Source organism: Felis catus, chromosome B1 (assembly GCF_018350175.1).
Source record: "Felis catus isolate Fca126 chromosome B1, F.catus_Fca126_mat1.0, whole genome shotgun sequence".
NCBI lineage: Eukaryota > Metazoa > Chordata > Mammalia > Carnivora > Felidae > Felis > Felis catus.
In genome coordinates this window covers 77,020,051-77,047,257 of record NC_058371.1, presented here as the reverse complement: position 1 = coordinate 77,047,257, position 27,207 = coordinate 77,020,051, and the positions used below count along the sequence as shown (strand labels likewise).

The 27,207-nt window shown below is 34.3% G+C and overlaps 1 protein-coding gene across 9 annotated transcripts in view; it reads right to left on the bottom strand.

Annotated features, from left to right (window-relative positions):
- The window catches only part of LRBA (LPS responsive beige-like anchor protein), a 775,946-nt gene that overhangs the window by 73,895 nt on the left and 674,844 nt on the right, over positions 1 to 27,207 (bottom strand). For all 9 annotated transcript variants that reach the window (XM_023252764.2, XM_045056857.1, XM_023252765.2 and 6 more), the window contains one exon: positions 7,580 to 7,747. In XM_023252764.2, the coding sequence (XP_023108532.2) occupies positions 7,580 to 7,747 (168 nt within the window). The remainder of the gene's footprint in view (positions 1 to 7,579; positions 7,748 to 27,207) is intronic.

Here is a 27,207-nt window from a genome sequence, read left to right as displayed (position 1 = left end):
ATATAAAATTTTAAAAAATTAAAAAAAAAGATTTATGAAACTTAACTATGTCCAAGGTGAGTCAAGTCTCAACAGATTTCAAATAATATGTACATTATATACCACATTCATTAGCTTTACAATAAGTTAAAATTAATAACAAAAAGATAACTAGATATCATGTATGAAGGCAAACCCTCACTGAAGTGATGACCTTTAAGGTGAGGCATAAATGAGGACGAACCAGAATGTGAAAATCTGGAATAATCAGAGAAAACAACCATCAAAAAAAGGTGCTAAGTCAATGAAAATCTTCATATGATCAGGAACAGAAACAAGGTCAGTATGGCAGGACACATGAATGAGTAAGAGAATAACCTGGCATGAGATCAGAGAGGTAGGCAAGGGCCAGATCACGTGGGTCAAAGTGGATTTTAATCTGTTTACTGTGAAAGAGGAAGGTTTAAGTAGAGGAGTGACTTGATCTGATTTATATTTTCAAAATAATATTCTGGTAGCTCTGTAGAAAATGGACTGTGGGCAGAAAGGGGAGACCAGGTGTATTAATACTAGCCAGGGGAGAGATGATGATGGTGGCTTAGATTAATGATAGACAGATATAAATGGTTTCCAAATATGTTTTGGAGATACCATCAACTTAGCTGCTATTTTTTTATTTTAATTTATTATTTTTTAAAATTTACATTCAAGTTAGTTAGCATATAATGCAGTAATGATTTCAGGAGTGGAATCCAGTGATTCATCCCCTACATATAACACCCAGTGCTCATCCCAACAACAAGCTCATCCCCTTGCCCACTTAGCCCATCCTCCAACCCCAAACGACCTCCAGCAACCCTCAGTTTGTTCTCTGTATTTAAGACCCACTTATGTTTTGTTCCCTTCCCTGTTTTTGTTATTTTTGCTTCTCTTCCCTTATGTTCATCTGTTTTGTATCTTAAATTCCACATATGAGTGAAGTCATATGGTATTTGTCTTATCTAATTTCACTTAGCATAATACCTTCTAGTTCCATCCATGTAGTTGCAAATGGCAAGACTGCATTCTTCTTGATTGCTGAGTAATACTCCAGTGTGTGTGTGTGTGTGTGTGTGTGTGTGTGTGTGTGTGTGTGTGTGTACACACACACAAATATATACACACCACATTTTCTTTATCCATTCATCTGTCGATGGACATTTGGTCTCTTTCCATACGTTGGCTATTGTCAACTAAGCTATTCTTCAACCAACTTCCCATATCTTCCCCACCTACCACATAGTTTTTCCAGTCATAGAGCCATACTATTCTCCTTCCCACATACTGTACTCTCTGCTTTGAATGCCCTTACCCTTTCTGCTGCTTTGCCTACTTCAGTACTCATTTCTGAAGGATTATGTTTAGGCAGTTATTGCCCCCTTAAACTGGGTTAGCTTTTCCTCCTTTGTGCTCATATATACAGTGTATAAATCTCAGGCAGAGCATATCACTGTACATACAATTTTTAAAACTTATTCCTGACCTACTAAAACTCTATCAATGAAATGTCTTATACTACGGTCTAGATAACCCAGTTCTCAACTTTTGGATAGAGCAAATACCAGTTATATTAAAATTGACAGTTGAACTGTGGATAAGAATATAAAATTGTTCTAGAAACCACACTTGTAAATAAAATTATATTCTAAATATATTTAAAGAAAATATATAAGGTAAATACCTATGTTACATTTTTTTAGGAAAGGAAAAATTATTTGTATAATTAATATTCAATTCATTACATATTTATTTTGTGAATTTGGATTTTACAAGGTTTTTGCCCTTAATAAAAATATTTATTCTTACTCATATCTGACTCTGAATTCAATTATCCTAATTTTTCTCTTTCTAAATTTCTTTCCTTGATCTTAGTTTTTTTGAAATGGTGTTAGAAACATTTTTTTTTTTTAGGTAGGCTCCACGTCCAACATGGGGCTTGAACTCACAACCCCAAGATCAAGAGTCACATGCTCTACTGACTGAGCCAGCCAGGCACCCCAGAAAGGTTTGATAAGATCGTACAAAGGAAGAGAAGTATGTCAAAACCATCTTCAGTAGAATTAACAATAAGAAAATAACCAACTTTGATATATTTATACTTTGTCCAGGAAATAATACATGTACTCATCACAGGAAACAAAGTCCATAATTAAGTATGGTGATGGGTGTTAGTTAGACTTAACTTTGGTGATAATTTCACAATATATACAAATATCAATTATGTTGTAGACCTGAAACTAATATAATGTTGTATGTCAATTATACCTCAATTTTTAAAATGCAAAAAAAGAATATATATGATGCTGGAAAATAGAACAGATGAAAAAATAGTAAAAGAAAAAGAAAAAAAATAGTATCAAAGAGACAGAAATAAAGAGCAAAGAGGTCTGTTAGAATAAAAAGCTAAAGAATATATCTTTTAGTGGCGGTCATAGATATTTGAAAGAAAAATAGTACATATGCCTGAAAAATAATTCTCTCTCGTGTGTGATATATGTAAATGTAGACATGGTTGTATATTGATATCCCAGCTGTTTTCTAAAAATTAAAAACAACATAAAAGTTTAATGTGCTACAGGCTGTTTCTCTGATTACTCTTCCCCCCTTATGGTTATTATTTCTATCGTTTAGTGCTTTTTTTATAGAGAGATTATTTTTATGATCACTTACTATGCCATATGTATTCACCATTCACTCTAGAGTAAAACTTTCTCAAGAGAAATGAAGCTCTTCCCAAGTAGTGGGTAAATACATGACTTGTACATAAACAACTTGTCTCTCTGTGAATATCTAAGTGTTCCAAGTTTAAATATATAGTAGTGAACAGAAATAAGTAAAACTATAGTTACTGACAGAAAGAAGTTCTAGTCTAGTCTGCTTTTAATACTAGAGAAGCACAAATCTATTGTGGTCCCATGACTGTGGTCTTGCAGAGATAATGTTTTAATATAAGTCAAGTGTCTGTAAAAATTTACTAATATTAGAGATGTTAAAGAATCTTAGGGGAACAAGATTCTGAAGAAAAGATAGTGTAGCCTGGAGATGGGGTGGGGAGCAAAACAAAGGGCAACAGTGGGAGGTTTATAACTAGCAGGAAGCTGTGACAAGAAGTGACTTGGAGGCTGCCCAGGCCTGGCGGTTACAGGCACATGGCAGGCCAGGGTTAGAGCAGTAGGAGCTACCATCCTGGGTCATCCTGTATAGCCTCACTCCAATCTCAAAGTTGGAAGGAAAGTGTTCATAAACAGGCAGTCTGTGAGCAACCTCTCTGAAATAGTGCCCTACTCACAAGTCACTCTGTATCCCCTTACCTGGCCTTATTTTCTTCATAGCACTTATCACTAATTAAGATTAATCTTTATGGCTTATTTTGTGTGCACCCTGTTACACTGTGAGTTCCATGAGGGGAGGGATTTCGTCTGACTTTATTGCTTATCTCTGTATTTTTAGTACCTTGAATAAAATGAATATTTTTTGTATAAATGAAAGAATAAATTGTCCCAATTTACCAGCGCCTTTCTTATCTATCCAAACCAGCCTAGATCTACCCTTTAACAATTCACCAGTCACCCTTCCGCTTTCGATCCTTCCTTATATATTCCACCATAACGTACCATGCAAAACCCCATCTGTTTCTCTCTCCATATATATTTACACTTACACACAAACACACACACACCTCTTACAGCATGTTTGTACACCCAACTCTCCTGCTGTTGACAACAGAGAAAAATGGTGGAAAGAAAGTAATCATTTATTACTGAGCATCTATTAAGCACCCATCATTTTGTTAGTTATTTCCATAAATATTATCTCAACATTAATAAACAAACTCTCATAATTTTGTTGCCTTTACCCCTCATTCATGCACATTTACTTAAACCAGTCCTCAGACTAACCTCTACTCTCTAATCTCAGACAAGGCAGTATCGTTCCCTGCTGTCCAGTGCTTATCTCTATCTGTCTCATCAATTTTGTTCCTTTCCAGTTCCTCATAGAGCTTGGAAGTCTATTACATGCTTTCATTCATGTATGTTTGACATGCTTCCCTCTTTTTGGATCTTTCCAATTAACATAGAATCATGGTCAAATATCTATCCATTAAAAAAGAAAAAAAGCTCAGAGTGACTGCTAATGGGCATGGAGTTTCTTCTTGCGGTGACAAAAATGTTCTAAAGTTAGATTGTGGTGGTGCCTGTAAAAGTCTGAGTATGCTAAGAACTACTGTACACTTTAAATGGGTGAATTGTATCATATGTGAGCTATATCTCAATGAAGTGATTAAAGATTCTCCCTTCAATTATTTCCTTTTCTCACTGTGTTTACTTGTTCATGTCCCATCCACCGCTTCTAAGCTACTTTCTGTAAGATCACACACTGACTCTTAGAATAATCCGGTGGGTACCTTTCATTTATCTGCTCAATCTTCTTTCAAATAGGTTCTAAAACACACACGTGGTTATGTCACTAACCTTCGACCAATAATCCATTGCCTTATAGTGAAGTTATAATTACATTTTAGGTCACTGAAGGCCCTTTAGAGTATGGTCCTGTCTCTCTTTCTCACCCTATCACCTTTGGTTCATTGCATTCTCCCATCATGATCTCTCTCTCACCTATGTGCAGAAAGTGTTTACCCTTTCTTCTGTGTAGATACCCTTTGCTCATGGCTCTACCCAGTGTTCTCATTTATCCTTCAATCTATAGCCTCTCATTTCCCAGAAAACAGGATTGGATTCTGGCAGTCTGGGTTTAGTGCCTATTCTGTATGTTTGTGCATACATAAAGTGTACTTACCTCTATACTGAATTTATCACAGTATATTGTAATTGTTTACTCATCCATATTTCCACGTTAGACAATGAACTCAAGCTGATGAGGGCAGGGACTTACCTTTCAACTTTTTACCCTTATTATATAATTTGGGTTTAGTAAAAGGTTGTTTTAAAAAGTGAATAAATTAATGCCTACTCTTGTTTTCTGTTTTCTCCTTGCCTCACTTCACAATGAACTCTGCATGTGTCCTCTAGGAAATAGTCTCTGATAACCTATCTAGCATTAGCATTTTATGATCTTTCTGTGATGATCAGTAATTCATATTCTTTTTATGGTTGTGTTTCTTAACAGAGAACACCATAAGGAAAAGAATTACCATGTGATGAACCCTTATGATAAGATAGGTACCACGCCAGACACTTTACGTGTATTATACCCCGTCTAGTCTTCTATGGGGTGAGCATTCTCATACCAGTTCTATATATGTGGAAATAGAGTCTAAGGAAGATCCAAGTCACACAACTAGTAGGCATCAGGGTTAGGAATTAAATTTTTCTTTCTTTCTTTCTTTCTTTCTTTCTTTCTTTCTTTCTTTCTTTCTTTCTTTCTTTCATCTATCTATCTATCTATCTATCTATCTATCTATCTATCTATCTATCATCTATTTGCTTGTTTGTTTATCCTACTGTATCACACTGCATTGTATCACAAGACTTAACACTATGATATAGGATGGCTATAAAAATTATATTTGTTTTAATAACATCCAGAAAACTTTGAGAATTAATCATGCATATTTATATGAATAGTGTTAAATAATGACATGATATATAGTAGTCCCCCTTATCTGTGGTTTTGCTTTTGATGGATTCAGTTATCTGTCATCGACCATGGTCTAGAAGCAAATGATCATCCTTCTGCCACATCATCAGTTCAATACTAACCTAACATTATGCCACAATGCCTACACATCATCCACCTCACTTCATCTCATCATGTAGGCATTTTATCATCTCACATCATCACAAGAAGAAGGGTAAGTACAATACAGTAAGATATTTTGAAAAAGAGAGAGAAACCACATTCACCTTTTATTATTGTATTTGTTATAATGTTCTATTTTACTATTGGTTATTGTTGTCATTCTCTTACTATGCCTAATTTATAAATTAAACTGTATTTTAGGTAAGTATGTATAGGACAAAACATCGTATGAATAAGGTTTGGTACTATCCATAGTTTCAGGCATCCATTGCGGGTCTTGAAACATACCCCATGGATAAGGGTCAGGGGGACTACTGTATCCATTTTTCAAGAATATTGAGTGCCTACCATACTTAGAACATAATAGGCCATGTTTTTTTATATAATATGAAAATAAATGTGATAAGTGGAAAACCCTCCAGTTAGAGGGTTAATTTGCTAATAATTAACTACTTGGGGTTGTGGGTAAAAAAAGGAAGCCAAGGAAACTTAAAGCAAAAGTTTTAAATAATCTTTAGCAAAAGCTGATCTAGAAAAATTAATATTAAAAACTTATTTGGTAAGGTAGCTCCTCAAAAAGTTAACATAGTATTACTATACAATCTAGCAATTCTACTTTGGGGTATATATACAAAAGAACTGAAAGCAGAGACTTAAACAGACACTTACATACCAATGTTTATAAAAGCACTATTCACAATAGCTGAAAGGTAAAAACAACCCAAAATGTCCATGAACATATGAATGGATAAAAAAAATATAGTATACACAAACAACAGATATATTATTCATCCTTGTAAGGAAGGAAATTCTGACACATGCTACAGCATAGATGAACCTTGAAGATACTATGCTAAGTAAAGTAAGCCAGCCACAAAAGGATAAATAATATATGATTCCACTTCGATGAGGTACCTAGTGTAGTCAAGTTCCTGGAGATAGAAAGTAGAATGGTGATAGTCAAGTACTAAAGGGCAGGGGGTGGGGATGAGGAGTTACTATTTTAACAAATAGAGAGTTTCAGTTTGGGAAGATGGAAAACTTCTGGAGATGGATGGCAGTAATGGCTGCACAACAATGTGAATGTGCTTAACACCACTGAATTACACTAAAAAATGGATAAAATAATAAATTTTATGCTATATTTTCTCCACAATTAAAAACATTATTTGAAGTCCTCACACGTTTAAAGTGAAAGAAAAACTTAATTTATACATATATTTGACCTATATATCTAATGTCTAAATGGACTATACCCATGTTCAAATATTCTACAAAGTTAATTTAACAAACATTTACTCTCCCATTGTCTAACCACATGCCTAGAATTTGGATTCAGAAAATACCAAAGATATCTGACATTCTTCTAGATCTCTACTGTCCAGTCTGGTAGCCACTAGCCATACGGGGCTATTTAAGTTTGGATTAACTAGAAATAAATAAAATTAAACATTCAGTTCTTCAGTCACACTAGCCACATTTCAAATTCACAACAGCCACATGCAACTAGTGGCTACTGTACTGGACAGTGTAGATATAATGTATATTTCCATCAGTCACTGCAGAAAGTTTCACTGGACAGTGCTCTTTTACATTATACTAGAAATATTATATGGTAAAAATCACTGGCGTGTGTGAGGATTCAAGTCCCAGCGAGGTCACGAACTGAAAGGTTATTCTGCTTAATTCACTCCACTCATGTGGTTTCCATTTTATCATAAGCAAACTGAAAGCATGAGGAAGATATTACCCAGTGCTGTCTTGTCTGAAGATACCTGGGAGATCCAGTCAGATAACTTACCTCTCTCAATACAGGATCAGCTATTGAATTCAGATTGACAGCTCCTTCATAGGTCAGGTAGTAGAACACGTTGAGGGATCGAACAGCCTCTGGTCCTTGCTGTTTATAGCCAAAAATGAGATCAATCCATTGGTGAAGCTGGCAGGAAACAAATTCACTCTCCAGGGCCTGAAAATAAAGGGTATAGATCATATTATTGTGCTGAATTTGGTTTTTAAAATATATAGAGAAATTTAGAACAAGCAGTAAAGTTTTACACTAAATTTACTGGGAATAGACTTATTCTGATGTCCTATTTTCCACCAGAATCTGTTCTCCTTTGTTTATAATTAGAAACTTTCTGGCACTTGTTACGCTGAATTATATTAGAACGCTTACATTTCAGTATTATTCTACAATACTGTAAGCATTGTGAGGGCCAGGACTGGGTCTGTCTTCATAGTATTTGTAACTCAGGACCTGACAGTTACCCAATTCATGCTTCAAAGAGAGAAAACATGAAACATTTACTATCCACCTGAAATGTTTATGATTTTTCTAGATAGAAACCTTTTGTTGTCTATTGAAACAATTATATAACCAAATTATTTAGTGCTTTCAACTGAGTTTTTTTTTTAAAGTATTTTTTTTTCGTTTTATTATTTATTTTTGGGACAGAGAGAGACAGAGCATGAACGGGGGAGGGGCAGAGACAGAGGAAGACACAGAATCGGAAACAGGCTCCAGGCTCCAAGCCATCAGCCCAGAGCCCGACGCGGGGCTCGAACTCACGGACCGCGAGATCGTGACCTGGCTGAAGTCGGACGCTTAACCGACTGCGCCACCCAGGCGCCCCATCAACTGAGTTTTTATGCCAACAAATTTGATCTTTGGAGGAATACTTACAATTACTGAATTATAATTACTATTATTATTCTAGGTATTAGTATCAAACCTGACCAAAAATTTGATGCTATTAACATAACAGTGCCCAATAAATAATGAATGGATGTAATCAAATGTTCAGCAGAAATTCTGGGCACCAGATCCACTTCCAACTCAACACTGCATTCCCAGTTACCAGCACTGTACCTAAAGCACAGTGAGTACCAACAAATGTTTGCTGGCTTTAATACAGTTATAAATATAAAAGAGGTTAAAAAACTGGAAACATTTTTATAAAAGTGTCCAGATTTATATTATTTAATGTTCTTCAAAATTATTTCACCATAAAACTTTAGCATATGGACTCAATTATCAATAATTAATTCTATTCAAATCACAGAGCTCTAAGATAAATGCTGAAGCTTGATTTGAAGTATACCAAATTATATCAGATGATGTATCTCATAGAAATTCTTTTTAGTGTAATAAGTATATGGCTGTGATATATTTTTGGTGTGGCTTATTATGTTATCAATATTATAAAAAGAAATCTGTTGGTTTTAAAACAAAATTGAGTAATCTCTATAGTAAGCAACCAATAAGATATAAACCATCTTGTGACAAAAGACATTCCTATTAGTTCACAGGTATACACTTGTGTTAAGTATTGCTTTATTAAAATAAGTGCCTGTGGGGGCACCTGGCTGGCTCAGTCAGTGGAACATGTGACTCTTGACCTTAGGACTGTGAGCTTGAGCCCCATGTTGGGTACAGAAATTATTTAAATATTTTTTAAAATCCCTATCTAAAATAAGTGCCTATGAATAAGAAAAGTATTTACAACTGAATTCAAATAATACACTTCCTTTAACTGATAATACTTAAAATGACTTCACAATATATCACATACTATGTAAAATGCAAAAAATAATTCTGTAAATAAAACTCTAGGCAGTTCTCATATTGTAACGTATACCTGAATATGAAATAAAAATATTTAGCTAGCTTCAACTGTGAAAGTTACTGTTTTAGACATCTCTTATAAAACTCATTATATTTATAAATTTAGTAAATAGCTAAGAGAGCACAAAAGTGCTGCAAATGTTATTTGAAATTGGAGAAGAAGAGATTGTAATAAGTACATAGATTTAAAATTAATCTGAAAATTCAGGAATTATTAATGGAAGATGCACAAAAATGATACGTTTGTTTCATTAACTTGGGCCTTGAGTAGGGATGGGGGATTGGGGGCCATGTTTAAAGTGACACATAAAAACAGCAATTGTCTTAATTTGTGTGCAGTGCACTCCACACAAAAGCCCTAAATATGTTCAAATTAGAGCAAGCTGCTTGATTGTCACTGCAGTCTCATGTCACATTAATGCATGACAAACATTAAACCATACACTTAAATGGCAATTTATATCATTTAAATGTTTACTGCCAGACTAGCTCATCACTCATTTAAATGTGACTTTCTGACAGCTAATTTCAGTTAATTTTCTCCAATTCACTTAATTAGAACTTTCAATCAGGGAAGGACCTACACATATCTTTGGGCTTATATCCTTTTTAGTTGTTCAAAATCTGAGTTAATAAACTGCTGAAAAGCCCTCCAATAATAGATTAGCATGTAATATCTCTGAGTCTACAAAAAAAGTGTGACTATATGAAGCAATCTCACAGTAGGTACTCTTAGAAAGAACCTACACTTATTTATGTAAATAATACTCTCGCCAGTAGTTTAAATAAAAAACATTTAGTTCATATACACGCACTATTGAAACAATAAAAAAACCCTGCATCCAAGCTAATTAAAAATTAATGATTTCAAAATTGTTTAATAAGATAAAACAGTCAGGAGTCTCCTGAGTGTCCGTGGTGTTGTGATTTGAGACTATAAAATTCCAGAAGGCTCAGCAAATGATAAAGTACAAGAGAATTTTCTCAATATTAAAGCTCTAAAAACCAGTGCAATTTTATTTTATGTGTCATCAAACAAAGAATTGCGAGTGTTCCTAATGTTGATTACTTCTTTATGCACATTCAAAAATGGTGAAGTTGGTGACGTTTAGATGCTTAAACCTTTATATCTTGATGCTACATCAGAACGTTAAGCAAAAATGCTGAAATGAAAGACACCGTATGCCCCTATTATACCTCAAACACAGGTGCAGAGATGAGCACTGTGCCCTGGCTCACCCCTGCCTTTACACCGTCATACTGGTCAATCCTTTAAGAGGTTGACTGGTAATTCACAGAATTATTGGCGAAATCTTTCCCAGAAATTGAGAAACAAATTATTTTCATGGGTAGATTTTATTTACATTTCTTAAAACTAAACTAAAAATCTCATTAGTGGTTTTCAAACATTTCTTGCAATTTACCAAAGCTTTAAAAAGGGATACAAAAGAACAACTGCTATGGTTATAAGAGTTCCTAAAAAGTTTAAAATCATTTCAGAAAAAGTCAGTTCAGGACTTTAACATCCTTTCAGTAGTAGTGGATGACAACTGCTTAACCAAAGGTATATAATAATAAAAACTTAGTAAAGATTTGAGGTAAGAGGTAAAGACAAGCAGAATAAAATTATTGAAGGACAGAAATACAACTAATTCAAAATGGAATACCCTGCGAATACATCTTATATCTTGTTTTTGAAATTCAAAAAGCATAAATTATAAAACATATTAAAATTCTTTAAATCCCTTTATATGTTAAGATTTGAAAAAAACACTCTATATAAAATACATACATCCACATTTGTAGTCACAAAAAAATAGAAATATGACAGTGCAATGCTGAGCATTTGTGATTTTTCAAAGCCTTTAGGTCAGACAGTCCTCATTAAGACTGGAGTTAAATACGGTTTGCAGCTAGGGGATAGTAACATTCTTCCCATGCTGCTCTCAAACCTAACCAATCAATTGTTAGTACTCCCTTAGCAGGCTGGATACATCATTTACATCCAATGTGTGCTCTGAGTAAAATTTGTAAAAAGAAAATCCACTAAAATGTCCAACACAATACAATAATATTCAACTCATCTGAGTTATTATAAAATAAATCAGTGACTAATGTCCAATTGTTAAGGATCAAATAAGTCTATGAAAAGACTATCATATGAAGCCTCACACAAATTGTCAATCCAATCCAGGGGGACTCATATTAGTCTTGACAAACTGTCTTGGGGCTGATATCTGCTTTCTTAATGAGATCTATTAAGCAGAGACTAAAACACTTGAGATATGCTAAAAAGTACAGTATACAGATGTCAAATACAAACACTTATTAGTAACTTTCATTTGTTTGGTCCACATGCAGAACATCAACAAATTCAAGCTTTAATATTATAAAGATAATAGTAAATTATTCATAAACAACTCATTTGTGTAATCTTGTGTCAGAAATAATTATAACATATATGAATATGTGTCTTACAATCAATCTCATTGAAAGAATGTAATCTGTGTTTTCCTGCCACTAACCCATTAAGGAAATGAATTATTTATGGATAAAAAATATTTTTTACAATTATTCTTGTTTCCTATAGTACAGTCAAATAATATGATAATTTATATAGAAATGGCTTGCTTTTTACTATTTGGGAATAAAAATTCTAAAATAAAAGGCATTAATAATGTGTTTGTTAATCTCTGTATGCTTTAGAGACACTCTAGCAATTTCCTTTTATTTTCAAACAAAATAATGTAAAAATGTAAAAATCAAGAAAAGCAATTTTATTTATTTTAAAATTTTTTTATTTTAATTATTTAAACAAATTTTTTAAGGTTTATTTATTTTTGAGAGGCAGAGCACCAGCAGGGGAGAGGCAGAGAGGGAGGGAGACACAGAATCTGAAGGAGCTCCAGGCTCTGAGCTGTCAGTAGAGAGCCCAACACGGGGCTCAAACTCAAGAACCATAAAATTATGACCGGAGCTGAAGTTGGATGCTTAACTGACTGAGCCACCCAGCGGCCCCTAAAAAATTTTATTTGAGAGAGAAAGAGCACACCAGCGGGGAAAAGGAGCAGAGGAAGAGTGAGAGAATCCAAAGCAGGATCCATGCTCACCACTGAGCCAGATGGCGGGGTTCTATCCCACGAACCCTGGGATCATGACCTGAGTTGAAATCAGGAGTCGAACACTTAACTGACTGAGCCACCCAGCCACCCCGAAAACCAATTTTAATTAACAAAAGAAAGGTAATTGTTTAATTCAAGACCTGAAAACCTTATTTGTGTATTATTCCCAAATTAATGCTAATATTTATTTATACTTTTGTTAAATGGTCTCATACTACACCATTTTTAAAAACCACTAAATAAAAGCTACTGATATCTATAGGACATGATTTTTATGAAAAAACAAAACAAAACCCAAAGGATCAAATAGTATTTACAAACCTTTAAGTACAGAAATAATTGCATAACCAGAAGAAAGTAGGTCTGTGTAACACAGATACACTTTTCTCAAGACCTATATCACCACTTCCATTCGTAGGTTTCTAGAAGACCTGATTCAATTCTGAGATTCAAAATGCATTAGCTATAAGTATCAAAGAAGAAAATTAAAATGACTGACTCACCCTTTTGCCTTGGTATACATTTAATTATAAGATGTATTTAATCATATTTTAAAGATTTTAAACAATTTTTATGTACCCTCTATACCCAACTTGGGGCTCAAACTCACAACCCTGAGGTCAAGAGTTGCATCTTCTTTTGACTGAGCCAGCCAGGCACCCCAATTACATTTTAAATGGAAGAATAAAAATTAGTTTTGTAAATTTTTAATTGTACTTTTATAAATTAAGATTATTAATTCATTTGAGCATTACATGTTTCAAAGGAGTTAATTTTGGGATTGGCCAGAACATTAAGAACTTGGAATTTTAAGTATTTTTCACTTCAAATACATGTAATACAGCCTTCTTCCTACACACACACACACACACACACACACACACACACACACACGCATATATACACACAGATTTAAAATGAACTGGTCTGTTATGTTTGCATGTGCTGGATTTCAAACACTAGTGGTAATGTTTCCTTAACATTGATATATGACCTTTGTAATTTACATTGAAGAAAGCTGTTTTTTTCAGCCTAATTAGAACTGTTTCAAATTTTCCTGCTAAATATATGATATAAAGTCCTTTCAACTTTTTTATTCTAGAGTTTCTTTCCATGTCAACTTTGTTCCAATCAAAATATGCTTTGAATTAAATGATTTTGATTGAATATGTGGATCACATTTCACTTCTAAGATTTAAAGTCCAAAAAGGAAAAGTTTAGCCTGTTCAAACAAAGCAAGAGCAGCCACTTTGCGGAAAGCTATTCACATTTAAGAAGACTGACAAATTGTTTGTGTGCACCATTAGGTCTAGTTTCTGCAATAGTTGCCAGATTTCCTGTCCCCCTAATAAGATACATTAACTCCTTAAATGCTGGCTCTGAATTTGTGATAAATCCAAGTAAATGTAGCAAATTTTTAATTCACCTGTAAGTTCCTTCTTTTAAATAAATTTAAAGAACAGTAAAGAAAACTTGTATTATGTTATATCAAAATCTTCAAGAAACAAAGGTCACAGAAAAAAATCATTTTTCCTAATTGGACAGATACAAATTCAGAATATAAGCTTACTTGCCAAATGGGATTTCCAAAAGTGAAAAATCCACATTAATCCTCATTTTGTTCTTAAAAATGTATTAAACTATAAAGAATTACTTGTTCAAATGAAACACAACAGTGAAAATGTTAGAAGATGTGGTGAACTATAATCTGACATGAGCTTAACACTGTTCTATATTAAGTACAAATATCATAGTGCTTCAGAATTCAGATATTTACCTTACTATAAATATATAACAAAAACATGAAACAAATTATATATTATTTACAAAGAAAAGTTTAACTTTGAAGGGTTAAAAATATGTGTGAAGCTGTAACATTAAAAACAATAAGTCATGAATGTCAAAGAAGAAAAAAGGAGAATCAAGGATTTAGGGAAAGAAACTGTGGGATGCTAAGAATAAAAATTATACCTGACAGTTAAGAAAAATGTAATTTAGTCACAACACATTGAAGTTCAGGCTGAAAAGCAGATAGAGAAATCACTAAAAGGAGTTCTGTACTTCTAAACTGCCCTTGAACTGTTGGGCAGAAGAAAGATTCTGGAGCTGGCAGTGCACTGTTCATTTCTACATTTATATCATTACTAAAGAAAAGTGTGAGTTAGTATCATATCTTGATATAACCATCAAGAACTCGTGCATCTTTTGGCAGGAGAATCATTCTGTCTACGATTGTTATTGTGTAGTTTTAAATGGACTAGTCAACCAGCTGTTATATATTTTACACACTGAAGGCCATGTTTCCTTTGAAATTCATAGTTTTAATCTCAACTGAAGTCTGTATTGCTGTGTGCCAAGATCAAAAGGATTAGGCAAACTTGTACAATTACCCTCCTTTTCAGAGAGATGATTTTTTTCTAATGTTTAAAATAGTCCTATATGCTGACATTTTATCCAACTATTTTCTTTAGAGCTACAGAACATTAAAACATTTAATTAACATTTCAACCTTAGGTCACTCTTAATCTAAAACCCAGGAATTCATAATATACAGATATTTTAAACTAGTTACAGTATAACACACATAGATGGAGCTCTAAAAAAATTCTATTTTACTAAGATCGAATGGGGAATAACTATAATTAAATGATAGATATACCCATCTATTTTATTATGTGTTTGCATTTTGCATGACTTCATGCAGAAAACAGTTCACAGAGCTTAAAGTAATGTGTATGCATCAAGATAAAATAAATTTAACATAAGAGAAGGTAATGCAAAAATAAGAAGTACATAACAATGATGCCATGAAATTCTATAGACTTAGAGGTGTGCCACGTATTTGTTCCTAAGCTTTCTAGCAGGCAACATAAAGAAAGAAACACGAACACTTACAAGAGTCAAAAATGACCATAATGTAAAAACAAACCAGATGGCCTAGAAAAACACATTATTTCTATTCCTGAGATAAGAAATTCCTCCCTTGGCAATATGATGGAATGCAGGTATGTGACTCTCAGAGGGACTGACTTAATCCTGGGATAGATTTAAAGTATAGACAAATGGAGAGACTACATATTCTTCAGGCAATCCTGCATAAACATTATTTCTCTTAGGTGAGGCTTTGAATGGTAAATTCTAGATTGCACTCCATGACAAGTACCTGGAATGCAGCCATTTTATTTTGTCAGCTAAATGTGGAGCCACATGTTTCAACAACAGCTAACTGAGTCACAGGACTAATAATATCTCAAAAATGTGAAGAGTATGAGGAGAAAGACACAAACAAGCCTCTATGGAAGGCAGGCCCACCTTCACCTGAAAGGGGTAGTAGCCTATGCTATGCTAAGACACATTCAAGATTCTCCTCAGAAAGTAATTTTGGGTTCACTTTCCCACATAGATAAATAGGCAACAAAAGTTTCCAAATGTCACCATGATCTCCTAATACTACAGCTGTTAAAATGTTTAAGAGTGCTATAGTTAAATGCTCAACTTTGTAAAAGATTTAGGGAAGTATCACTGGAAAATTAATATTGAACACTGTAAATTATTGTTATGCTCTTTGAGGTAAACTAGTTAAAAATACACTTAAGTAATTACAGTATTAACCTAAAATTCTCAATTATCCATCTATGTATAGAAAAAAGAACAGATTTCTTCTTCAACAACATTGAAAATATATTACTTTGCTGTGTGAATTTCCGGAGTTTTTATTTTATAGTCACTTACAAAAGGAAGGAAAACAAAACCAAAAAAAAAAAATTAATCCCTTCCCATTTGCTTATCCACATAGATCTGATAAATACTAGCAGTCTCTTGCCTTTGAAGATGGCCAGACCAGAATCCCTACTTATTGCCAGATGTAGTTTAATCCCATGGGGACTCCAGACAAAAACAAGGAGCTGTCTTCATGGCACCAATGATTCCCTGGACTGAATGCTATAAACTTATGTTGGCAAATCAAAATCCTTGGCAAAATAGAACACTTATTATATCACCACTTCCAAGACTATCCAATAAAGAAAAAACCTGAACTGAGGAATATGATGCAAAGTTGAATATTTTTTTACAGCATTGACAAGTTCAGCCAGAAAATTACATCTGCAGTTATTCTGTGTATGTAACTATATACACATACATTATGTAGGAATAAAAGTCTTTTTTTTTTTCTCAGTGATCTCTATACCCAATGGGGGCTTGAACTCATGACCCTAAGATCAAGAGTTGCATGCTCTACCAACTGAGCCAACCAGGCACCCCTAAAAGTCTTTTTTTCATTCTACAACTTTTAATACCAGCATTTCAGTCATCCATTCAATCAACAAACATTTATTGAGTGCTTACTATAAGTTTTGTTCTATGCTAGACTCGGGGTAATGAGATGAGATGTCCCTTTGGAGGAAGAATAGGGAGGCAGGCAAAAGGTGATCTCTAAGATGACTACAACAGCCTATGTGAGAAGTACTGAGAGCCTCAAGAAAGCAGCAGTGGGAGTGAAGAAGAAGGGACAGATTTCAGAAAGATTGAAGTTATTATTTACACCACCTGATAACTACTGTGAAAGGTGAAGGAAAGGGAGTTCAGGATGATACCCAGGTTTCAATTTTGGACCTTAATTATACTGGAGAAGGAAGAGTTTATATGGTAAGAGATTAACTCAGTTTTGAATTTAGTATTAATATTTTGTACTTTTTAAAATAGATTTGAACTTAACCCTAAGCTTTATGTTTTGAATCTAAGGCTGCTAATTATAACAGAAACATATATACCACTTAAGTATTAAAATATGTTCATGTTCAATGCTGGAATGCCCCCCCCCACCAAAAAAAAACACGACTGGGAGAAACAAAATGATCACCAAGACATTATACCCATGCTGTCCAACAGAAATATAATGCAAGCCACATGTGTAATTTAAAATTTTCTAGAAGCTACACTAAAAAAAATTAAACAGGTGAAATTAATTTTAGGATAGCATATTTAATTGAGAATATTAAAAAATCATTTAAAAATATAATCAGTATAAAACATTTTGTATTAAATCTTAGAAATCTGGCATAAATTTTATACTTCCAACATATAGCACTTCTCAATTCAGACTAGTCAGATTTCAAGTGATCAATAGCCACATATGAATAATGGTTACAACACTGGACAGTAAAGCTTTATTCAGTTCCAAATACTGAATCTGCATTCAGATTTTTTTACTGAATTATAGTTGACACACTATGTTACATTAATTTCAGGTGTACAACACAGTGATTTCACAACACTGTATGTTATACTAGGCTCACCACAAGGGCAGCTACCACCTGTCACCATACTATGCTATTACAGTACCATTGACTGTATTCCCTATGCTGTACCTTTCATCTCAGTGGTATTCACATTTTTACAGCATTTCGATGTAAGATAGAATTCAGGGATTAACATTTAACCTTCTTAAAAATACAGATTCTCTTACTGAAAATAAAGGTAAACCTTACAAGGCACAGGTACCTGCACACCACAGAATGAACTCTGACTCAGTTTTAAAGAGGTCATTACAATTCATAGTGCTAGAATGGCACTTCCCAGAGAAGAATGGCTAAATCTTAGGACATGACAGCAGAAATAAAACATCTTCAAGTATGAAACAGACATAATATTCTTCATTGTATATTCTTTAGCCACTTACAAATCTCTGAAGAATGGTGGCAGCATCCAAAAGAAGGCATCATGACTACCCTCTCTTACACTAAAGGCAAAGGCCTAATTCTAGTAACTATGATGCCATTTGCAAACTTCATCCTCAAAAGTCCTTGGTTAGAATTCTTACATATTGTCTACACAACTGTATCAGCTACAGTCCATACAGCCATGGACTACAATTTAGTATAGAGAACACAACATTTGCTGAAAGCCAGTTATATGAAATCTGTAGGCAATATGGATATATTCAGAAGCCTCAAAAAAGTACCTCATTTTAGTAGCAGACAGAACTAGCTTCTGTTTGCCCACTCCTAGAAATTCCTTAATATATGTAATAATAGTCTATGATTCTCTAAATAACAGTTAATCATAGGTCTGATTCCTTCTGAGTTATCGGTGAAATAATGTCTAGTTAATAGGATCAGTCTTGTTTAATTATTTTTATGCAGCCATAATTAAACAGGCAATATGAGATAAATCTAAACTTCTTGAAAGATTTAAGTAAATTTCTTATTTATGCTTCCTTACCTCCCCTTTTACTTCTTAAGTAATCTCTTCTCTTTCTATTATAGGTAACACCACAAAAAATGTTTTTGCTAACATTACCATGCCCGACTGAATCCAAAGGATGCTTATCCCCCTTCAGCTCTCTGGGTTATGGCATTTATGTTTCTCTCTCTTCTGTAAGCTTCTTTGACACCTTACCTCCAGATTCTCTTCCTACATTGCTGACTTTCCTTCTCACTTTTTAAAAATTTCTATTTATTAAAAATTTTTTTTTAATTTTTTTATTTATTTTTGAGACAGAGAGAGACAAAGCATGAGTAGGGAGGGGCAGAGAGAGATGGAGACACAGAATCCAAAGCAGGCTCCAGGCTCTGAGCTGTCAGCACAGAGCCTGACGTGGGGCTCGAACTCACAGACTATGAGATCATGACCTGAGCTGAAGTTGGATGCTTAACTGACTGAGCCACCCAGGTGCCCCCCTGCCCTTTTTTTTAAAGTAAGCTCTATGCCCAACATGGGGCTTGAACTCATGATCCTGAGATTAAGAGTTGCATGCTCTACCAACACAGCCAGCCAGGTGACCCTCCTCGCTTTTTAATGTAGGGTCTTTTTCATCTACCTCCTTAGTGTTAGTTCTTCTCATGATTCAGTCCCAGGCCCTTGTTTTTGATGTAACTCAGGTTAGTTGAGCTAGACCTTCAACTACCTTAATCGACAATTATCACCATTTCCAGACTTTCAAGTCCAAAATGTCAACTGCCCACTGGACTACTTATTTTGGTGTGCTTCTGGTAACTCAAACCTAATGTATCAAAAAAAAAAAAAAAAAAAAAAAAAAAAGAATGAATAATTTATTCTCCTAAACTTGCTTCCTTTCTTGCTTTTTTGATTACGGATATAGTCCTTCACCCAGCCAATTCAGAAATGTGGCAGTTATCTTGACTTTTTCTTTTTCTTCTTCCTCTAAAACCTTATCTAATCAGACAGTAAGCCTCCAAAATATCTTTCCAATTCATTCTTTATTCCTCTTCCACTACGACTATTTTTGGTTGTGTGCTTCATCATTTCTTAGTTCAGTTATTCTAACACTATCCAAACTGTTCTCTTTATCTCTAGAACTCCCCCCACCCCCTTCAATCCCTCCTCCATACTAACTGCTATCTAAAACCTGGCTAAGTCACAACTCTCTTTTAAACTTTTTGATGCTTCTCTTTTCCCTGAAGCAGTGGATCTCCAACTTTAACACACTAAAATCACCTGGAGGACTTGTTAAAACACAGATTGCTGGGCTCCCCTTGCCAAATTTTCTGTTTCTGTAGATCTGGACTTGAGCCCAAGATTTGCCTTTTTAACAAGTTCTCAGGCAATACTGATGCTTCTGGCCTGGCAACCACCTTTTGGAGTCCACTATGCCAAAGAAAAAAAGTTCAAACTACTGACAAGCCATTAAAGTTGTTCACACAATCTGGCTCCAGTCTTATCTTTCCATAGGTATTGCTCACATTTCTCTTACACACATATTGTGCTCTACCTTCTGAATAAAGTATAGCTCATGTACTATACTGTAACAAGATCTTTGTTAACACTGCTTCTTATATCTGTAATGCCCTTTCCAGCATCTTGCTCCTCCCTGGCAAACTCCAACTCATTCTTAAAGACTAAGATCAAATGTAGTTTCCTACAGTTAAGCCTTCCTTAACCTTTTCTGGAAGTAAAATAAAGTATTTCCTCATTCTGTCTCAGAGTAAAAGAAAAAAAAAAATTAAGTATGGTGGCAGATGTTAACTAGACTTGTTTTGATCATTTCACAATATATACAAATACTGAACAGCTATGTTATACATCTAAAACTGTTATATATGTCAATTATATCTCAATTAGTAAGTATGTTTTAAAAATCACATATACACACATAAAGAAATAAAATGTCAAATGTTTTAATGGCAGCTTGTGTGTCTCCTTCATGGTACACACAGGTATTATATTTTTTGTTACATAACACTATATATTATCACAAGTTATATGTTTATATTAGTTTCTTATTTATTGTCCATCTCCCTCACTAAACAATAAAGTTCCACAAGGGCAAGTACTATGCTGTATTTCTCACTATTATATTCCCAAAGACTAATAAGCAGAAGGAGGTCACAAAATATTTGTTGAATGAATACACAAATACATCACTTAATCTATTTCTCTAATTAGTTACTGCCATGTCTGTTTGATCTTCGTAATGACAGCCCCAAAAGGGCAGGTGTCATATTCTTCCAATTTTGTGATCACAGACCTAATTACCCAGTAGGCCCTTAATAAATGTCTGTTGAATGAATGAATGGCATTTAAGAAATTCTCGTGATTTTGCACAATTCAGTGTCTATGCTGTGGGACTATGATCTTCAAGCATTGTATGAGAAGCATGAAACTGACCACAGAAACTTTATCCAGTTGATACAGTGCTAATTTGCCAGAATTTTAGAAAATGTGAAGAATTTCTGTGATTACTAGCCATTGCAGATAAGATGTCTACAGTTTGTTAACTGAACAATCACATTTGGGGTAGGATGATTACATGGAAGGGACGAAAAAGTGAAGGAGATGTTACAGTATCATCTTTCAAGGTTTTATTTTCTCTTGAACAATGTCAGGAAGATGGATGCAAATGATGTCAATCATAAACTTGGCAAAGGCTCTAGAAAGACAATATATTATGCAGGGAAAATGCATCTGAAGGTCAACATGGAAGAAATTCACTAACCAACTAAACAACAACATAATAACAACAGCAGCACTTAACATTTACTGAGTGCCTTTGATGCACCCAGTTTTACGCTAAATGTTTTACATGGATTATTTTATTTAATCCTCACAATAATCTTATGAGATAAGCATTACATTTTTAAAAACTGGTTTACAAATGAGGCTAAAATGCTAAGTAAATTGCCTAATGTCACACAGCTAGTAAATGTCAGAGTTGCAGCAGGAACCCAGATCTGACTCCTAAAGCCATGTTATTAACCACTACATATCGTCTTGAAAAATTCTTTAACAGAATGGTATATGCCAAAGCCACATTTAAAAATTCTAAAAGTATGAAAAATTTCATACTATGAATTACTGAAAATGAGTTTCTCATATACCATTTGTTGACATCATTATTAAGAACTGCTGAATCTAATATGCCATGTCAACCTGAAGGCTTTATTTACAGATCCTTTTGTTTTTTCAACTTATTTATTAACAGGTTCTTTTGTTCTTTTTGGTTTTACCTATGAAAACTAATACTTTCACTTTGTATTACAGTTTATTTTTCTGTGTTCCTTACTAAAACGTGAGTTCCTGAAAGGCATAAATTTTATCGGCATCCTTGGAACTGAGCACATAGTACACATTCAATAAATATTTACAGAGCTGAAGAAGAAATTTATATTCTAGGCCACTTTTTCATTAATTTAACTGTACATTCATTGGGAGGGTTTTAAAAATCATACTTAAAAAAATCACCCTTTTGAGCAAGGTAAAGAATAAGAACATATTTGTTAATTGCTACGTCCAAAAACTCTTAATACAAAAACAATACGTTAAACTATTTGGGGATAAGAATTAACAACCAGAGCTCATTCTGATTTCTGAACATTCACAGACATTAGCAACTTAAAAAAATGTGATTTCATGTATTTTAATGTGTATCATATTTTATTTTGACACACAAACTACTTAATTTCTTTAAATCAAAGTACCATGTAAAAAGAACCAAGAAAATTTCTCTCATTTCCTAGTTAAATAAACATTTTCACTTAACTACCCAACCCAATATGTGTTTTTGTTACTTTTGGAAAATGTTTTAAATACTTTCATGTAATAACGCTGTCTGGAATAACCTACTCAGGATACTGATGCCATGTTTTTCTTTTCTTTTTTATCTCTTTGATTCTTAAAAAGCACAGCACAAACATTATTTGCATTTGTGATGTAAATATCTCTTAAATGTGCCAGTTGGCAAACACTTTTAAATTTAACTACTATAATAATAAACAACAATGTCAAACAAATAAATCTGTTTTGAGATTTTTAAAAAGCTTTCCAGGTAACTCCCATGATAAGCCTAAGACACACTAGAGTATTGTCAAATCAGAGTTGAAATCACGACCTTTATCAGGTTAACAGAATTGGATCAAGGACATAGATGTATTCGTTCTGAGAGGCCACCATTTTCCTCCTTTGTTGTTCAAAATATAACTCTTTTTTGTGGAATATCTACCTTTTCAGTTAAATTCAACTCAAAGGATGCAGTTACAAGGCCAGAATCTATCAACTATATTATAAGCATTTAAATTTTTCTTAAATATGTAGGTGAAAAGACAAACAGCAAAGCAAGAGTTAATTGAAACATTCCTCTTTAGAGCAACTGCCTTGAGGAGTGGGGGCTGGTGGATGGCGGGAGGAGGGAGCAAGGCCGAGAGATGCAGAGTTAATCAGGGAGCAAATCCAAAGCCAGGCATGGATAGGCCTCACTAATGAGCCTCAAGTACCCTGCAGTGGTTTTCAAACTTAACTGGCTTCAAACGATGCCACCCCATGACAGAATGCAGCTAGCCATAAGAGGAGGGTGATTAGAATAAATGACTGGAGTAATTAACTCTGATGTGAAACCACCTGATTGGAAAAGAGAAGCCAAGAGCTATTTAGCTGATGGTCTTCCAGTAGAAAAAGGAAGCTTTCCCTTTCTCTTGTGTGGGTGTTCAGTTAGAACTCAACTCTTTCAAGTAGGTATTTGGTAGCACTAATGAAAAGCAGCTTTCATTCAAGGGCCTCTCAAGGGCCTTCCCATTCATTTTGAAAGGGGAAGAAAATAAAAGCTTCAAAGTAGAACTAATTTACTTTACTCCCCTACCTCTTGGTGAATTTTTGCATTAGTGAAGTCGGCATTAGTATTTATGCTACCAATCTACCTCCAAATAATGTCATCAAATATCCCAAATTTTTATTTATGAAATAACAAGATAAAAAAACTTTAAAATTCCCCCTTCTTTAAAAATATTTTACAACATCCATGTACCTACTGAATACACATATTTTTAATTTATCAATCACACTTTTCAAAAAGCTTAAAAATGTTTACATAGATAATTGTTCATCAGGGTCAATGCTTCTTTTATAAGTGCCATAGGAATTATTCTTCCTACGCAAGAGACCTTTGTGGAAAGGGAGGAGGTTTTAAAGTACCGATGGGGTACATTTGTTTTTGAAGAAAAAACAAAAAAACAAAAAACAAAAAGAATGTTAAGGCAAAGAAAAAGAGTACATACTTGCGCAAAAAATAGCTTTCTTGCAGTACAAATCGAATCCAGCCAAGGAATCCAATACACTTTCTAGTCTGCTTTATTTTACAAAGAGAGGAATTATAAAGACTGGGGGCATTACTACCTGCTGTTTTACAAGTAATCATCAATTCATTGGGCCAATGTTGTTCTGTACCTGCTGAGTTAATGTTCCTCGACACACCCCTTCCCCTAAAACAGGTTCACAAGCTGTCCCGTACCAACTAACGGTGTAGTAGCGCCTGTAACTTAGCAAATGTTTACGCCTAAACTTAGATTTATTTGACAGCTTTACACCTTTGGGCATGATATAATTAAATGTTTTGACAGCTAAACAGAAACTGTATAAATTTAAAAGCTATTAGGAGCTCAGCATCTAGAATCAAAATGAAGTAATTTGCTTATACCCTGAACCACTTTTAGCAATGCATTCCAATAAAAAGCACAAAGACAGGAGTAAATGTCGGTACAAATGTTTTAGCTAATTCTTTCAAATTTCTTCTATGAAAAATATTCCCTTTATAAATATTGATAATGTCTTTAACATCAACAAAGGGAATATAAGCAGATTTAAGATTACCAATATAACCCTTAAACTCTGTCTCCGACTATTTTCTATCATTTTAGAAGTGACAGTATAAAAAAGGCACAGACTAAGAAATAGTATATTTATATATTTTTACTTTTTTAAGATTTATTTTTTTTAAGTAATCTCTACACCCACTGTGGGGTTCGAACTTACAACTCTGAGATCAAGAGTTGCATGTTCTACCAAGTGAGCCAGCCAGGCCCCCCAGTATATATTTTTAAAGGTCACCACTATATGGTATTTGAAAGGATTTAAAGCAACACAAAGAGAATGAGTGGTTCTTCAAACTCAGCCATTAAAAACTGAAGAGTTATCCTCATTCTCCAAGGTGCCAGGCTCCAGATTTTCACAGTATTCTGTGCTGCTTGGTTCTCTCAGATGTCAATTTTCACTTCTCGTGGAAGTGAGAAATCACAATGCTCCTAAGTCACTACTTACCTTCAGAAAAACCCACTGTTCGTTATCTAACCTGCAGAAAAGGTTCCCATCAGTAGTACTACTCAAATACATAGATTAAAAACCTCTCTAAAAATGAAAAAGGCAAAGTCGTCCATTAAACTATCATTTTAAAAAAGAAAGCTGATTTATTTCACTATATTGCATCATGTTATCATTCTGGAGAGCACCTACAGCGTACTGGCTCATAGTCTAACAAAAAAGCTCATGTAAACAATATCTAAGTCAGACCATTACTGAAGCATTTGGACTGTATCAAATATATAAAAACATTTAAAATGTACTTTTCATTACATAATGACCTGAGGAGACACCATACCCACACTAAAGGTAACAATGATAAGTTGTTTATTTAAAAAAAAATCAATGAAATGTTTAGAAACCAGTTCACTTTCTCATGTGGTGTTTATATTTCACTTTATCATCCCTCTTGGAAAGACATTTCTAAAGGAAGAAACTACTATGAACCAAATCCTGTTTAACTTACATATGCTGATGTCAAGTAATTTAAAAAACATTTTCTAAAAAGAGCTTCTTATGTACACATCTAAAAACATTACTGTATTATCTAACTGTTCTCTTCCTCTCACTCATGTTTATAGGATGGATGTCTTTCTGTGAACCATATTTGGATCTACTGGAACATAGCCTGAAAATGGATTAAACTTTTTCCAAGTTTTAAATATCTGATAGTACCAACTGTAGGGATAAGGTGCTGAGGATTCAGAAGCTGAGATTTCCAATCTGGCTACGTCTTTTTAATGAATGAACCTTGAATTAGATCATTTAAACACTATTTATAAGATTCAATATTCCTAGTAGTTGGATAGCTCTTTGAAGACTTAGTAAATTTAGACACAAAGGAGAGTATTACTTTAAATATAAAGTATAAAATAAGAAACTGATACTATTAAAATACTATATATTAAGAATATCCTCTTCTTAAGAAATGCTAGCTCAATATCTTTTTTTTTCAATTTTTTAAAATGTTTATTCATTTTGAAAGACAGAAAGAGACAGAGCACAAGCAGGGGTGGGCGGAGAGACAGGAGGACACAAAATCTGAAGCAGGCTCCAGGCTCTAGGCTGTCAACACAGAGCTTGATGCGCGGCTCAAACTCATGAACCAGGAGATCATGGCCTGAGTGGAAGTCACCCAGCTGCCCCATATCTCAGTATCTTTTTAATTATTTCAATGTTTCTCTTCTCCAAGGACATGCATTGAAAAATGTTCTCAAAGATGTATATATCTACCAGAACTTCTGATTAGAATGAGAAAGCCAGTGGCACTGATCTGATACAATTTAGCTATAAAAGCACAGAAATAAATTGGCTATTCATAAAAAGTTTCACAGAGTCCAATTCTTCTGAATTACTTCCTGAGTCAAAGATGTTGAAGTCTGTTTTTCCACACAACATTGCCTGTAATATCTTTAAAAGTACTATGAGGTAGCATTTTAAAACAATTTTTTAAGGTTTATTTATTGCTAGAACGAGAGAGAGAGTGTGCATGGGGGCACATGCAAGAGTGTGGGGGAAGCGTGGAGAGGGAGAGAATCCTAAACAGGCTCTGCACTGTCAACATAGAGCCAGATGAGGGGCTCAAACTCACCAATTGAGAGATCATGAATTGAGCCAAAACTAAGATTCAGACACTTAACCAACTGAACCTTCCAGGCACTCCAAATGAGGCAGTATTTTTAAAAAAGAATTCTCAGGGCACTTAGGTGGTTCAGTTGGTTGAGTGTCTGACTCTTGATTTTGGTTCAGGTCATGATGCCACTCTTGTGGGATAGAGCCCGGCATCAGGCTCTGTGCTGAGCATGGAGTCTGCTTAAGATTCTCTCTCCGTCTTCCCCACTCATGCTCTCTCTCAATACAAAGAGAGAGAGAGAGAGAGAGAGAGGGAGAGAGAGAGAGAGAGAGAGAGAGAGAGAGAGAGAGAGAGAGAGAGAGAGAGAGAATTCTCCACTATTAGCTCTGGAATTTTCTTCCCAAACCCAACATCCATTCTACAAATTTGATGCTCACCTTTTGACATCTTCCCTTCTCTCTTATTTTTAGAACTGTCATTTAGGGCACTCTTCATGACTACTCCTATCCTCATACCTCCAC